We start from the raw sequence: 13544 nt of genomic DNA on the forward strand, positions 1-13544 counted from the left end.
TACAATATCAGTGGATGTGCTTCAGAGAAAAAAATACTTTTGCATTGGAGAATAAGAAAAAAATTATAACTATTCTTAAGGAATAAGTATTATAACCCAGTAGCCTTTACCACATTGCTGTATTTTGCTGTATATGGCTGAGAAATTCAGTCGATATCTTGCACATAACAGATATTGTTAAATTTGGTTTTTGTTTAATGGCAGAGAGAAAAACAACAGTAGTTAGGGTACTCATTTGGCCTTCTCTTCCATGGCATGAGTGGGAAGCTGAATGAGTGACCTTGAGCTATCTGTTGCTATTCCCTACTGTATTTATGCATCTGACAAACTGTATGACTATCTATGATGGCAGCAACTAAACATGGTTGTGTGAAATTAAGTCTGTTGTTTGTGGAAATAAACAGTAAGTCACCCACTTACTAAAGAGATTAAGCATAGATTTAGTGAAGTATACAGTTTTCCAGCTGTTCTAAAGTGACATCAAGCTGGCCATCAGCTTACACAAGCGCACCATGACCAGATAAACCACATAGCTTTAATTTTTATTGAGATAGTTTGTGCTAAGTTATAAAGTTTACTGAATAAGAAATAGCACTAAAAGAGAGAAATTCAAAGTTATGATATAGCTAAATCTGTATGGCTTCAGATAATTTATAAAGTGTTTTCAGGATTTAAACTTCATTGATAATTCAATGGTCTTAATTCTCACGGCAGAAAAAACTTGCCTTTGTAACAAGTTGCCATGGTATTGTGCTACTTTCAAAAAGGCCCCACCAAAAAGTTAATTGGCCATTTTTTAAAAGATGAGACTGCTATGGCAGCCTTTTTCAGTACACCAACTGGTCTCTTCTCAGATAGCTAGCAGTCTCTAATGCCAACATTTCAGACAAAACAGGTAGCTTTAGCTATGTTAAAACTTTGAGTACTGATTTCAAACACTGCATAATAGCTTACACCCAATAAATTCTTTGCAGCTGTGTTTTTTTTTTTTTTTTTTGTATGTCACCAATAGAGACCACCTACTATCTGATGAGGGACCAGTTAGTCCTGAAACACTGTCACAGCAGCCTCTTTTCATCAAATGACCGATTAACTTTTTTGTGAGGCTAGCTGTTTGAAAATAGTGCATTACTTGGTTAGTTATTTGATTTTTAGGAGAATAAGCAACTAAGCCATATTGCTCCGAGGATATGCGGTGGTCATTCCCTGACCTTTCCGCATTGTCCGTATTTGGTGGTCACGGGTTCAAACCCCGGTCTAATCAAGAAGCGTGGGCTACACACTGCTGCTCCTGCTCACCTGGCTACGGAGGCACCCAGTGCAGTACTAAGGCAACTTTTTACAAAGGCAAATTTGTATTGTGAAAGTTGAGTTAAATATTGTGACAGTTTAAATCTTGCTGGCAGTGAAAACAGTTTAAAAGACAAGGTAGTCTTCAAGCATCTTATAAAAAGAAAATTGTGACCCTTTTCTGCATGGATTCTTAAAAACAAATTTCTAGTTGATACACGTGCTGGATTTTAAAGAGTTTACCATACCTTGTAACCAATTAATTATTAATTTATTAGTTAATAATATATAAAAGTAATTGTTTTTAATTCACTGCGCATACCTTCCAATATAATGTTCAGGGAATGACCACCGCATATTCCCGGAGCAATATGGCCTTAGTTGCTAATGCTTCTAAAAACCAAATAACAAACAAACATAGTATCTAGTGTTCCAGGTGCTATATATTTTATGGATAGCCTGTATTATCATAAAGTATGACAAAAGAAATAATAATTGCTGGATTTCTGTTTATCAAATTTTAATTAAATTTGTGATGTGCTTTCTAAAAGAACCAAAAATAAAATGTCATCAAAATCTTTTTACTGGGAATTCATTTATTACATACAAATGGATTGATATGTATAAATGGCATTTTTGCACAAACACAAATCTGTAAAGAAATTTTTTGGAGCTCTACTTTACCCATTAAAAAATGATAATGCAAATCAAAAGCGAAATAGCTACTTGAGGAATCTAAAATTCATGCTTATAATTTTGATAGATATTTCAATTTTTGAGTGTTTTTCTTTCTGGCTGCTGGGATACACCAGTGTACCTGTTAGATGATTAATAATTGAGGTGTATTTTCCCTTTTAGATTTATAGTATGATGAAAGCAAAGTGACATAGATTAAAAATAAATATAATTGTAGACTGCATATAAAAAATTTGGTGCCTCCGTAGCCAGGTGGGAAGGAGCAGCAGTGTGTAGCCCACGCCTCTTGATTAGACCGGGGTTCGAGCACGTCATCACCAAATACGGAGGATGCGGAAAGGTCAGGGAATGACCACTGTATATCCCAGAGCAATATGGCCTTAGTTGCTAATGCTCCTAAAAAAAAACAAAATAACAATAAATAAATTTTTTTTATTTTAGTCAAAGGGCAATTACCAGTTATGGGAACAAGCTACCACCTAGCCTTGTGGAGATGGAATGCTTATAGAAGTATTAAAAAGCATAATACTTATATAGCTTTCTTCATTATAAAAAATTTAAAAAAAAACCTGCCTCAAAGACACTTTTACCTACTTCCTCCAAATACTGTATTCATCTAATCTCCTTCAAGCCTACATCTTATATAGGCTTAAAGGGGAAATTAGATCAAATATCAAAGTTGTAACATAGCTAAAATTATCTGTTGAAAGTAATGGTATTACGAGGCAACTCATTGCAAAGGCAAGTTTGTTCTGTTGTGAAAATTAGGACCTTTGCATTTTCCATTCAGTTTTAGTCCTGCTTGCAAAAACAGTTGAGATGACAAGATAGACCATTATAAATTTTTCCAGATATAATTAAGTTGAATTGTTTGTACTTAACATTTATTGAAATTGGCTCTTCTAAAACTGTAAAAAGCAGTAGTCAAATTTACATTAGCATTAGTAGAGGCATATGATGCAAGAAAGTAAGCTTATGCAGCATCAGACAAAAAAAAAAAAAAAAACCACTCCCAATTCACCCCTCCATTCATTGGAAATACCTGTCCAGCTGAGCCTTGAATTTGTTTAGGCTATCAACTTCCACAATAAGGGATGGAAGTCTGTTCCACCAACCAACTATGCGCTGGCTAAAGGCAAATTTCTGCACATCTATCCTACATCTCTCTTTCCTCAGTTTGAATTTATGCCCTCTCAGGCGATTATTCTGAGCATAAGGAAGAATCCCATCAGCATTGAGCATGCTCAGACCATTCAAGGCTTTATACACCTCTATTAGATTACCTCCTTGGTGCTTAGTCTCCAGACACTGTAATTTCCAAAACTTAAGCCTTTCTTTGTAAGAGCAACCCATTGTTCCATTCGCTATTCTTGTTGCCCTTCTCTTTACTTGTTCCAGCAGCTCTACATCCTTCTTGAAATGAGGCCTCCAGACCTGTGTACAGTACTCAAGATGTGGCCTGACCATTGCCTTATACAACGGAATAATCACCTCCTTATCCCTGCTAAAAAAATTCCTGTATATCATTGAGAAGACACCATGAGCTACACTTGCAGCCCATCTGCACTGTCAGAAAACTTCATATCTCCCTGCACAATTACTCCCAGGTCCTTTTCATTCTCTACCACTGTCAGTGTAGTACCACAGAGTTGATATGTTGCTCTGGGGTTACTGTTTCCCATACGTAGTACTTTACATTTGTCAATGTTAAACTTCATTTGCCACCTCTCAGCCCATTTGCTCAACCTTTCCAGATCCTGTTGCAGCAGCATACTGTCAATAGTGTCCTTTACAACCCTGCCAACCTTTGTATCGTCTGCAAACTGGGACGTTAAGCTTGATATACCATCATCAGTATCATTTATAAATACAAAAAACAACAATGAACCCAACACTGAACCCTGATGGATTCCACTAATAACATTAGTCCACGATGACCAGTGTCCATTGATTACCACTCTCTGTCTTCTCCCCCTCAATCATCCCTTTATCCATAGCAGCAATTTGCCTCCAATGCCACACTGCTCCAATTTGTGCAGCAGTCTTCCATGTGCAACAGTATGAAAAGCCTTTGTAAGATCCAAATATATAATATCAAAGTTATTCCCTGCATCCAGTTCTTTTGTGACTGCATCATAGTATCCAATCAAGTTGGTCAGGCAAGACTTTCCCTTAACAAAACCATGCTGTGTCGGAGCTATAACTGAAGTCTTGTCTAGATGATCCTGCAGTTCTTCTTTAACCAGTGCCTCCATTAATTTTCCTGGAACAGAAGTTAAACTCAGAGGTCTATAATTACTTGTGTCAGCCTTTGATCCTCCTTTGTGAATTGGGGTTCACATTTGCACATCTCTAGTCTATGGGTACCTCCCCTTAATCCAAAGAAGCTCTCATAATTATGGCTACGGGTTTTGTTACTTCCTTTGCTGCCTCCTTCAATATAACTGGATAGATCCTATCCACCCCAGGTGCCTTTTTTATGTTTATCCTCAACAATTTCTCCTCCACTTTCCTCTCAGTTATTACAAAATCATCTAGCTCACTGCCAGAGTTTACTTCACCTCTGGCATTCCCCTTCCTGAAAAACTGCTCATATGTGAATGTGGATGCAAACTCCTTGTTTAGTTTGTTAGCCACCTGAGCAGGATCATCAACAGTTGAACCATCAATATCCAGTGGACCAATCTGATTCATCCCTTTTCTTCCAAAGTTTACATAGGTAAAGAACTCTTTTCTGGTTTTCTTTGCATCCTTTACCAAGGATTACTCATAATCTGCCTTTGCCTGCCTAATCTCCTTTGTGACTTGGTTACAGTCCAGCTTATATCTATCGTAGGCTTCTAGTAGTTGCCTTTATGAAAGCAAAAACCCTTCCCTTTACCCCTGATGGTAGTTACCTCTTTGAGTAAATCCCACTTCAGCACACTGTGATCACTGCCACCTGGTGGTTCATTTATCTGCAGATTCTTAATGCATGAAGAATCACTACTGATAATCAGATCAAGAGTATTACTCCCTCTAGTTGCCTCCCAAATATGCTGCTGTAGAAAACAAACATCCAATATATCCACAAAAAGCCTTGCTAGTGTATGAGTGACTAACCCACAAATTCCAGTCAATATCTGGGAAATTAAAATCCCCCATTATAAGACTCTTTGATTTACTGGCCCACTCTATTTTCCTGTACAGTTTCTTATTATACTCATCAGAGTCATTAGGCCTATAGCACACTCCTACTGTCAATTTTGATCTCCCAATGCTTATGTCACACCAAACTGACTGGACACTGCACTGTCCAGTGATGTCGACTGGCTTCACTTCCTTGGATTTTGTGTTTCTTAACTAATAGCATATCCCCTCCTCCCTCCCTTCCTGACCTTTCTGTACACATTGTACTCCCCAAATTCCAGTTCTGCATTCCTTATATTTGTGTGACACCACATCTCTGATATCCCAACAATATCTGCCTTTGATGTTTTGATCAATACCTCAAATTCATCAATAGCATTTGTGTACACCCGCAAGTATACATGCACCTGTTCCTGTTCTTAGCTACCCTAACATAACCAATGTGTTTACTTGTGTTGCGATGACTCCCAGCAGACTCTGAAATACCCTGCATCTTGTTTTCCAGGCTGCTGCTCATTCTAATAGAAGCAGTGCAAGAATCACTTTCACCTCTACCAGTGGCTACTATTAATCTATTAGTCCTTGTATCCCCCGAAGCTAGCAGTTTTCTGAGCCACCTAACACTGCCTCGATAGCATCAGCAAATATTCTTGCCCCCTTCCTATTTAAGTGTAACCCATCCCTGTAGAAGCAGTCTCCTGTCAACAAGTACAGACCAGGCTGAAAAAAATTCTACCCCTTGAGGCTTGCACAATCTTTCCAGGGCCGTATTGATTGACAAGGCTCTCATCATATACTCCCTCCTATCGTGTCTGGGTAGAATTGCAGACACTTTCAAATTCAACCCTAATTCACGGCTTTTTTTCAATGGTGACCTGTGCTTGTTAAGTAATTCCGCCATTCTCCTACTCTTGATATCATTAGTGCCAACGTGTACAACAATATCACCTTTTGTGCCCTTAATAGATGATATCCACTCTGCAACATCATAAGCCTTTGCCTCTGGCAGACATACCCTGGTCCTGTTCCACATATCCTTTTTACATACCATGTTCCCAGCTTCCCCGACAATAGAGTCACCAACAACTACTAGTTCCTGTGGGACCAGCATATTCTGCCTTGGGGGTTGCCGCTGTGTTGCATGATGACCAAGTGCAAGCTCTGGCATTGATGTGGGCAGCTGAGAGCTTGATGGGCCCTCAATTTAGATCCTTCGAGGGCATCCACCCTGTCCTTCAAGCTCTCATATAGGCCCATAACAACGCTGAGTTGTCGCCTGATTTCCTTACACTCCTTATATCACGCACACACAAAGACATCCCCCATGGCAATAACATGCCCTGTACCCGATTGCTGCACAAACATCAAGCAAGCAGTGCATTTTAAAAGGCTGTGATTCAGAAGGCAGCTGCCCTGCTCAGTTCTCCCCTGAGCCACAGCACTCCCATTAGCTTGAGCCTTTTGCTTTGCTGCTCTGGTCTGAGCCATGATTTCGATTTAATTTCAATAAAATTTCAATTTCAGTACAATATTATAACCCTAAACTTGTATCCCGACACAGTTATAATACTATACAGTAAACCCCCACTATTCGCGGTATCTGTATTCGCTTATTCGCAATTGCCAATTTAATATAAAATGAAACCTAAAAAAATGTGAATTTTAAAGCGCCGTGAATTTTTCCGCCATAAAAAAAAACATGGGCGTGGTTAGAATTACCTTTCCCGGTCAAAACAGCGCTCAGTGGGGGGGGGTGACAAAATCGCGACCATGGTTGTTTCTCGCTAATCCTTATTCGGTATGTGTTTCGCGCTTGTCATGGAAGGTTTCGTCGTTTGCTTTTAATTTATATATGCTTATAAATTGAATAAATTTATCAATTTATAAATTGATATGCTTACAAAAATGATAAATCTACCGTTTTGCAGTGTAAAACACACTTTTTCCAGCGTGTTAACGGAAGAAAGTGACTTTATTGTGGACAAGTTCTTTCTAACCCGTACAAAAATATGGCTACGAATAACAAGGGAAATGTGAAAAGATCAAAGAAGGTGATGACATTAGCGAATAAAATTGAGTTATTAGACAAAATTTCTAATGGTGAAAGTGTCTCCTCGGTGGTAAAACGTTATAAAATCAATGAGTCAACGGTACGATCAATCAAGAAATCTGAAGAAAAAATCTGCCATAGTGTCCGTGAAAATGCGCTAATTGCTTCAAAAATTTGCTCTAACTTGCGATGTTAAATTAGAAAAAATGGAAAAGGCTTTAAATTTGTGGAGAGAAGACCGAACTCAAAATAAAATTCCGTTAAGTTCACTCATCATTCATGAAAAGGCAAAACTCCTTTATCACACTTTAGCAAAACTGGTGATAGCACTGGCGGGATAAGTTTTTTTGCTAGCAAAGGTGCTGGTTTGAAAGATTTGTTTGAAATTTCTAATAAATATTACATTTAATATTAAATTGTTTCTTATTTTCATTTCGATGCCATATGCTTGCATTTCACTATGTACATAGTCATTATACGAAGATACATATAATACATACATAGACAAAATTTTAGACTAGTTTTTCTTATTTATTTCATACTTTGGAACTGAACCCCTTTATTACTATGGGAGCCATAACTCAGTATTCGCGTTTTCGTTATTTGCGACATTTCTCAGGAACATAACCCCCGCGAATAGCAGGGGTTTATCGTATATCTATATATATTTTTCAGTATCGGGTATTATCTATGAGTTCAGTTTTTATAACTTCCGTATCAAGTTATATATTAATTAATTATGTTACGTTTGTAAAATCTAAGTCGTTATATGTATTTAGTTAAAAAGTACAATTTAATTGACAATGAAGTTTAACAAGATTAATAGATTTTGCTGATTAATTGACAATATTATATAATATACTATACTATACTAAGCTAACGCTATCTAGTTCGGGATATAACGTATCGCATAACAATGGTGATAAGTTACGAACTGTAAATCTATGTATACTTAAGTATTAATTAACTTCCAAAATCTCGCTGTCTCAATTCAGAATAAATCAAGGATCTTGACTATGTTTATAAGCTACTTATAGAAAATAATTTAATATAACAATTGGTCAATAAAGCAACTAAATATGGCTAAAAAACTTCTCGTTCAGCAGAGCTGCAAAACTTGTAACATGTGGATTGGATTTCCTTACAGATTAAAAATCAGTGTTTCTTTTAAAATTATATAAATAAAAGTTTACAGAATTTCTTAATGGAAGATGAAGAGTACAGAATTATACTTTCAAAACAAAGATAGCTCTTTCTTCCATAACACAGCAAAATTATAATTTTGCTCTGTTGTGGTCTGTTAATACTCCTTCATATACTAATATGTAATAACTTATTTCACTTTATAATTATGTAGATAATTGCTTAAATATAATTTTTTTATGATTTATAGTTATTTAATAAAGATCTTTTAATAATTTGTATAAATATTGGTTCCAATTTTAGGAGAACTTGTGCTTGCCAGGGAAAGGATCCTGAGACATGTGGTGCTTCTTTCTCATTTGGATGTTCTTGGAGTATGTATTATAATGGCTGTAAATATGCTCGTAGCAAAAATGTTCACAAATTTAAACTCTCTGACCAGTCCGAGGTAGGTAATGTTTGATATTGTTGTGAACATATTTGTGTTACCAGAAAAGGATCAATAATAATGATCAGTGATATACAGAAAAAACCTCATTAATATAGCACTGGTTTACACAGAGTTTTCATTGATACATAGTACATCTCACATTCCCCTTGAAAAGGGATGAGCACTTTCATGTTAAAAAATTTGTTTAATACAAAACATAGTTATTATGTTATGAAATTAATGTTTGCATCATGGTTAGTATAACCGTACCTTTCAGTATGCTGTTCACAATGAAGTACTTAGCTGTCATAATTGCTTTGTCATTTCAGGAGAGGCATAGTCAGATCCATCAGTTTAGTGTGCAATAGGAAAGGAACTAAGATAAAGCTAGAAGGGAGTCACATAATTCATGCTGCAGCTGTAGTCAGCATAATAAAATGAATTTTTATTTATACTCCAGGATGACCATGTACAGGAGGCTGTCTGCAGCACTTTAAAGAGTGAAACAAATCTCTTGATATCTGTGGTAAATCTAGAGGAGTTGACAAGAAGAAAACCCTGGATTGGTTGAGTCTGTGCAACCAGTTCTAGATGAATATGCAACAAAAGACATGAATCGACATGGATGGGACAGGAGTATTTCACAATTTGAATAAAACACTTACTTCCCAATAAAACACTTACTGTTGGTGGTGAAACCTGAGGGGCAAAAGAGAGGGTGGCTGTGCTTTTGTGTACCATTGCAGGTGGCAGTACAAAACGTTTTCCCCTAGTCATTAGCAAGTCTTCTTTGTGAAGATGTTTTAAAGGGGCAACCGTTTCCCCTAGTGAGTTTGAGCCAAACAAAACAGTTTGGCTTGTTGCTAAAATTGGATAGAAGAATGTTTATGCAGAAAAGAAAAATTCTGATGACCCTGAATCGCTGTGCTGCACATTCTGTTGGGGAGCTAGAACTGTCAAATATTAGATTACTGTTTCTGACTCATAACACCACAAGTTTCATGTGGCCACTGGATGAGGATATCATTCATATCTCAAAGAAAGCCTGCAGATCCTGCCTTGTGCATTATTTGATCTGTCACATTGTGAAGGTGAAACAGTGTTGACCCAAAAATGAAATGCATTAGATGCTCTTCGAAACATTGTGATTGCTTGAGATGGCATTTCTCCTAATGCCATAGTGCTTTGCCAAAAGTGACTTTATCAAGAAGGATGTAGACCTCTGCCAGAACACAAATTGAGGGGATGCATGAACCTTGAGGAAAAATTTCAAGAATGTATTCATGTGGATGACCCTGCTGCTACCACAGCTACACCATGAGAAATATAATGAACACTCAGTACGTTGGTAGTAGCAAAGATTATAATAATGAAGTGGTTATAAAAGAAGATGATGAAGAAGAAACTGTGCACACGTTACCTAACAAATCTGATGTCCATTGAGGCATATAAGTTAACTAGTGTATTAACTCACAAACAACTATTGGTATGATCTTTTCATCATTTCTAAACTAATTGTCATTGTTTACAGTGCAAAATTATGAGTACCTTTTGTTGCTTGTTAAGTCCTCTTCTGTCAAGTCCTGCTTCAATAATTCATGTATTTCTTATGAATCCTTAAAATGTTTATTGTTTGACTGCTTTAGTTAACAATTACATTTAAAGTTGTCTTTGTGTAGTCCTTGTTAATTTTGAATTTAACTGATTTTCATTCTTTCAGAATTAAGTTTTTTTCCTTTTATTTTTATATTCCTGAATGTATCAGTTTTATCTAAAAACATGGATAAAATTACAGATGAAAGTTTAATTAGATTAAATTATGAAACAAAATTAGAAAACCGATTTTGATATGTTCATTCACAAATCTCATTATTACAAAGTGAGGTCCCTTGAAGTTTGTATTAACAGGGTTTTCCTGTAGTCTGTTTAGTGTGACCACCTTTTCAAGCCCATCCTGACAATCTCAGGATTTTCTGAGAGGGGGTTGTGGTACTAAGCAGTATTCCAGGGAATCATGTAGCATTAAAAAAAAAAAAAAAACAACATTATTTTTATCATAGGGGATGAAACAGCTCCTACCTGTGATTGGGTACATACAATATTTTTATAAACCATTCCCTTCAAAGTACTTTGTTTAGTATTAGTATTAGTAATGGTCACATGGTGCAAGGAAGCCTATGGCTTATGCTGCATGGGCCAAAAAAAATAAAAAATAATAATAAAATAAAATAACAAAAAATAAATAAAATAAAATAATTAAATAACAAAAAATAAAATAATAAGAATAAAAACAAATTAATAATAATAAGGAAAAAAAATTAGAAGAAGAAGAAGAAGAAGAAGAAGAAAATTTAAAAAATAATAATAAAATAATTAATAAGAGAAAAGGAGATGGATAACCTATGCATTCTCCCTTAGATAATTATCCAGCTGACCTTTGAAATTCCCCAAAACTGTCAGCCTCTACCACCCATGTAGGTAACTTATTCCAGTAATTTATAACTTGCTGGCTAAAATAAAACTTCCTGCAATCCAGTCTAAACAACTCCCCCCCATAACTTGAAATTATGGCCCCTTGTTCTAGAATCATTTATAACCGCGAAAATTTCGTCCTTATTAATTTTGCTTATGCCTCTCAGAGCCTTAAACACCCCAATCAAGTCTCCACTAAGGTGCCTAGTTTCCAAACTCTGCAACCCACATATTCAAAGTCTTTCCTCATATGGACTCCCTTTTGCCAAACTCACCAAGCAAGTTACCCGTCTTTGGACCCTTTCAAGAAGCACAATGTCTTTCTTTAGGTGCGGTCTCCATACTTGAACATAGTATTCCAAGTGTGGTCTAACATTCGCCTTAAATAATGGGATTATTATTATGTCCTTATCTCTACTAGCAATTGTTCGATAAATCATCGATAGGACACCATGGGCCCACCTTGCATTCAGTCTACAATGCTTGGAGAACTTCATATCTGACCTTATCGTAATACCAAAGTCTCTTTCCTCCACTACTGGCTTTAGTTCAACTCCGTGAAGTGTATAAGTTATTATGGGGTTACTGGGGTTACCTAACACTTTGCTGGATTAAAGCATAGCTGCCATTTTTCTAACCATCCCTGAAGTCAATCTAGGTCATTCTGAAGAAGCTCTGCTTAGTGGCAATCATTAACTACTCTACCAATCTTTACATCATCTGCAAATTTAGATACATACATCTTCTTTGATAATATGCAAGTGTCCTAACACTCCTACCACTTGTGGAAGCAAGCATGTACTGGAGGTGAGAGGGTATCACATGAGACTCTTGTTAAATTTTTGGGGATTGTCCAAGCCCTCTGCTTAAAAAAATTAATCTGATAAAATTTAGCAGACTATTTTAAATGGGATAACCTTAGCTAAAATTCTTCTCAAGTGAGCGAGTTAAGTTGTTTTGTTGGACAGGTAGAATGCCATCACATCTTCAATCCTTGAGCTTAATTTTGAATTTGGAGAAATAAAAAAGAATGACATAATATTAGCTTAATGTTGCAAGGAAGCAATCTGATACACCACAGCCAAAAAAAAAAAAAAAAATTACCATTTACCCATCAATCCTTCAATAATTTTTCCAAACCCTTTAAATTTATTCCAGTAGTCAGTTAGCACTTTGCTGCTGTCTGTATTTGAGAGAATGTATTATGTGTCCTGTAATTTTCTGAATGTTGAAGGATAACTCCTTTAAGAAGGATGCTATTTTAACAGGATCACCTGTAGCTGAAATTCTTCTCAAACTATCCATTTGATACATATATGAATCAAGCAGCAGCAAACATGTTAAAAGAAGGCAAAATGTTTCGACGGGGTTTTTTTTTTTTTTTTTAAGTTTGTTTGTCTCTTTTGTGTGCTGCCTGCGAACGAGTAAATATGCCATTAACTTTTAGTCTGAACCTTTTAAAGCCTTAAACACCTCATTTAGGTTTCTATAGAGGTACCTACTACAGAACTCCAAACCCTTTTTTTTTTTTTTGTAAGAATATCCTTTTGTGCCCATACCAATCTTATTGCTCTTGTCGACAGTCTTTCCAACTGATGTATGTACTTCCAAAAATGAGGTTTCCAAACCTGTATGCAGTATACAAGTTGTGGGCTAACTACAGTTTTATACAATGGGAAAGTTTCTTTATATCATTGGCAGAACTCTATGAGCCTCCCTAGCAGCTTCAGAGAATTTCATGTCAGCTAGTTTGCAAATTGTTGCTGTTGTGTTGTTTTTGTGCTCCTGAAATTGTGTACAAAAATTAATGTTTTCAGATGAATCTATTACAATTTTTTTTTACTTTCTGAATAAGTGTTTGTCCTTCAAATCTTTCAAGAAAACAGAGGAATCTGAGTGATGGTTTCATGCCATAGCAATCTAAGCTTTTACTTTTTTTTTTTTACAAGTAATCTCACATCATTTCCCTGGGTGTCCTGCAGGCAAGGGTCCTCTTACCAAGAACAGCTTAAGTTCTGCAAATTGCAGTGTCTGGAGACTAGGCACCTGTGAGGTGATCTGATTGAGATGTATAAGGCCTTGAATGGGTTGATGGGATTCTTCCACTTGCTCAAATTACAAACCTGAAGTGGCATAAATTCAAATTGAGGAAAGACAGTTGTAGAATAGATGTGCAGAAATTTGTCTTTAGCTAATGGGTAGTTGATTGTTGGAACAAAATTACATCTGTCGCTTTGGAAATTGATAGCTTAAATAAATTCAAAGAGGACCTTTAGCCAACGGATAGTTGATTCTTGGAAAAAACTTCCATCTGTCGCTGTGGAAGTTGATAGC

General features: G+C 36.3%; 1 protein-coding gene across 1 annotated transcript in view; it reads left to right on the forward strand.

Moving 5' to 3' along the window:
- Nucleotides 1-13544, forward strand: part of LOC150088169 (uncharacterized) — a 311939-nt gene that overhangs the window by 189766 nt on the left and 108629 nt on the right. Inside the window, exon 6 of the mRNA XM_090370054.1 lies at nt 8612-8756. Coding sequence (XP_090226180.1) covers nt 8612-8756 — 145 coding nt within the window. The remainder of the gene's footprint in view (nt 1-8611; nt 8757-13544) is intronic.

Source organism: Mastigoproctus giganteus, chromosome 3 (assembly GCF_048544385.1).
Source record: "Mastigoproctus giganteus isolate SK-2022 chromosome 3, ASM4854438v1, whole genome shotgun sequence".
Lineage (NCBI taxonomy): Eukaryota > Metazoa > Arthropoda > Arachnida > Uropygi > Thelyphonidae > Mastigoproctus > Mastigoproctus giganteus.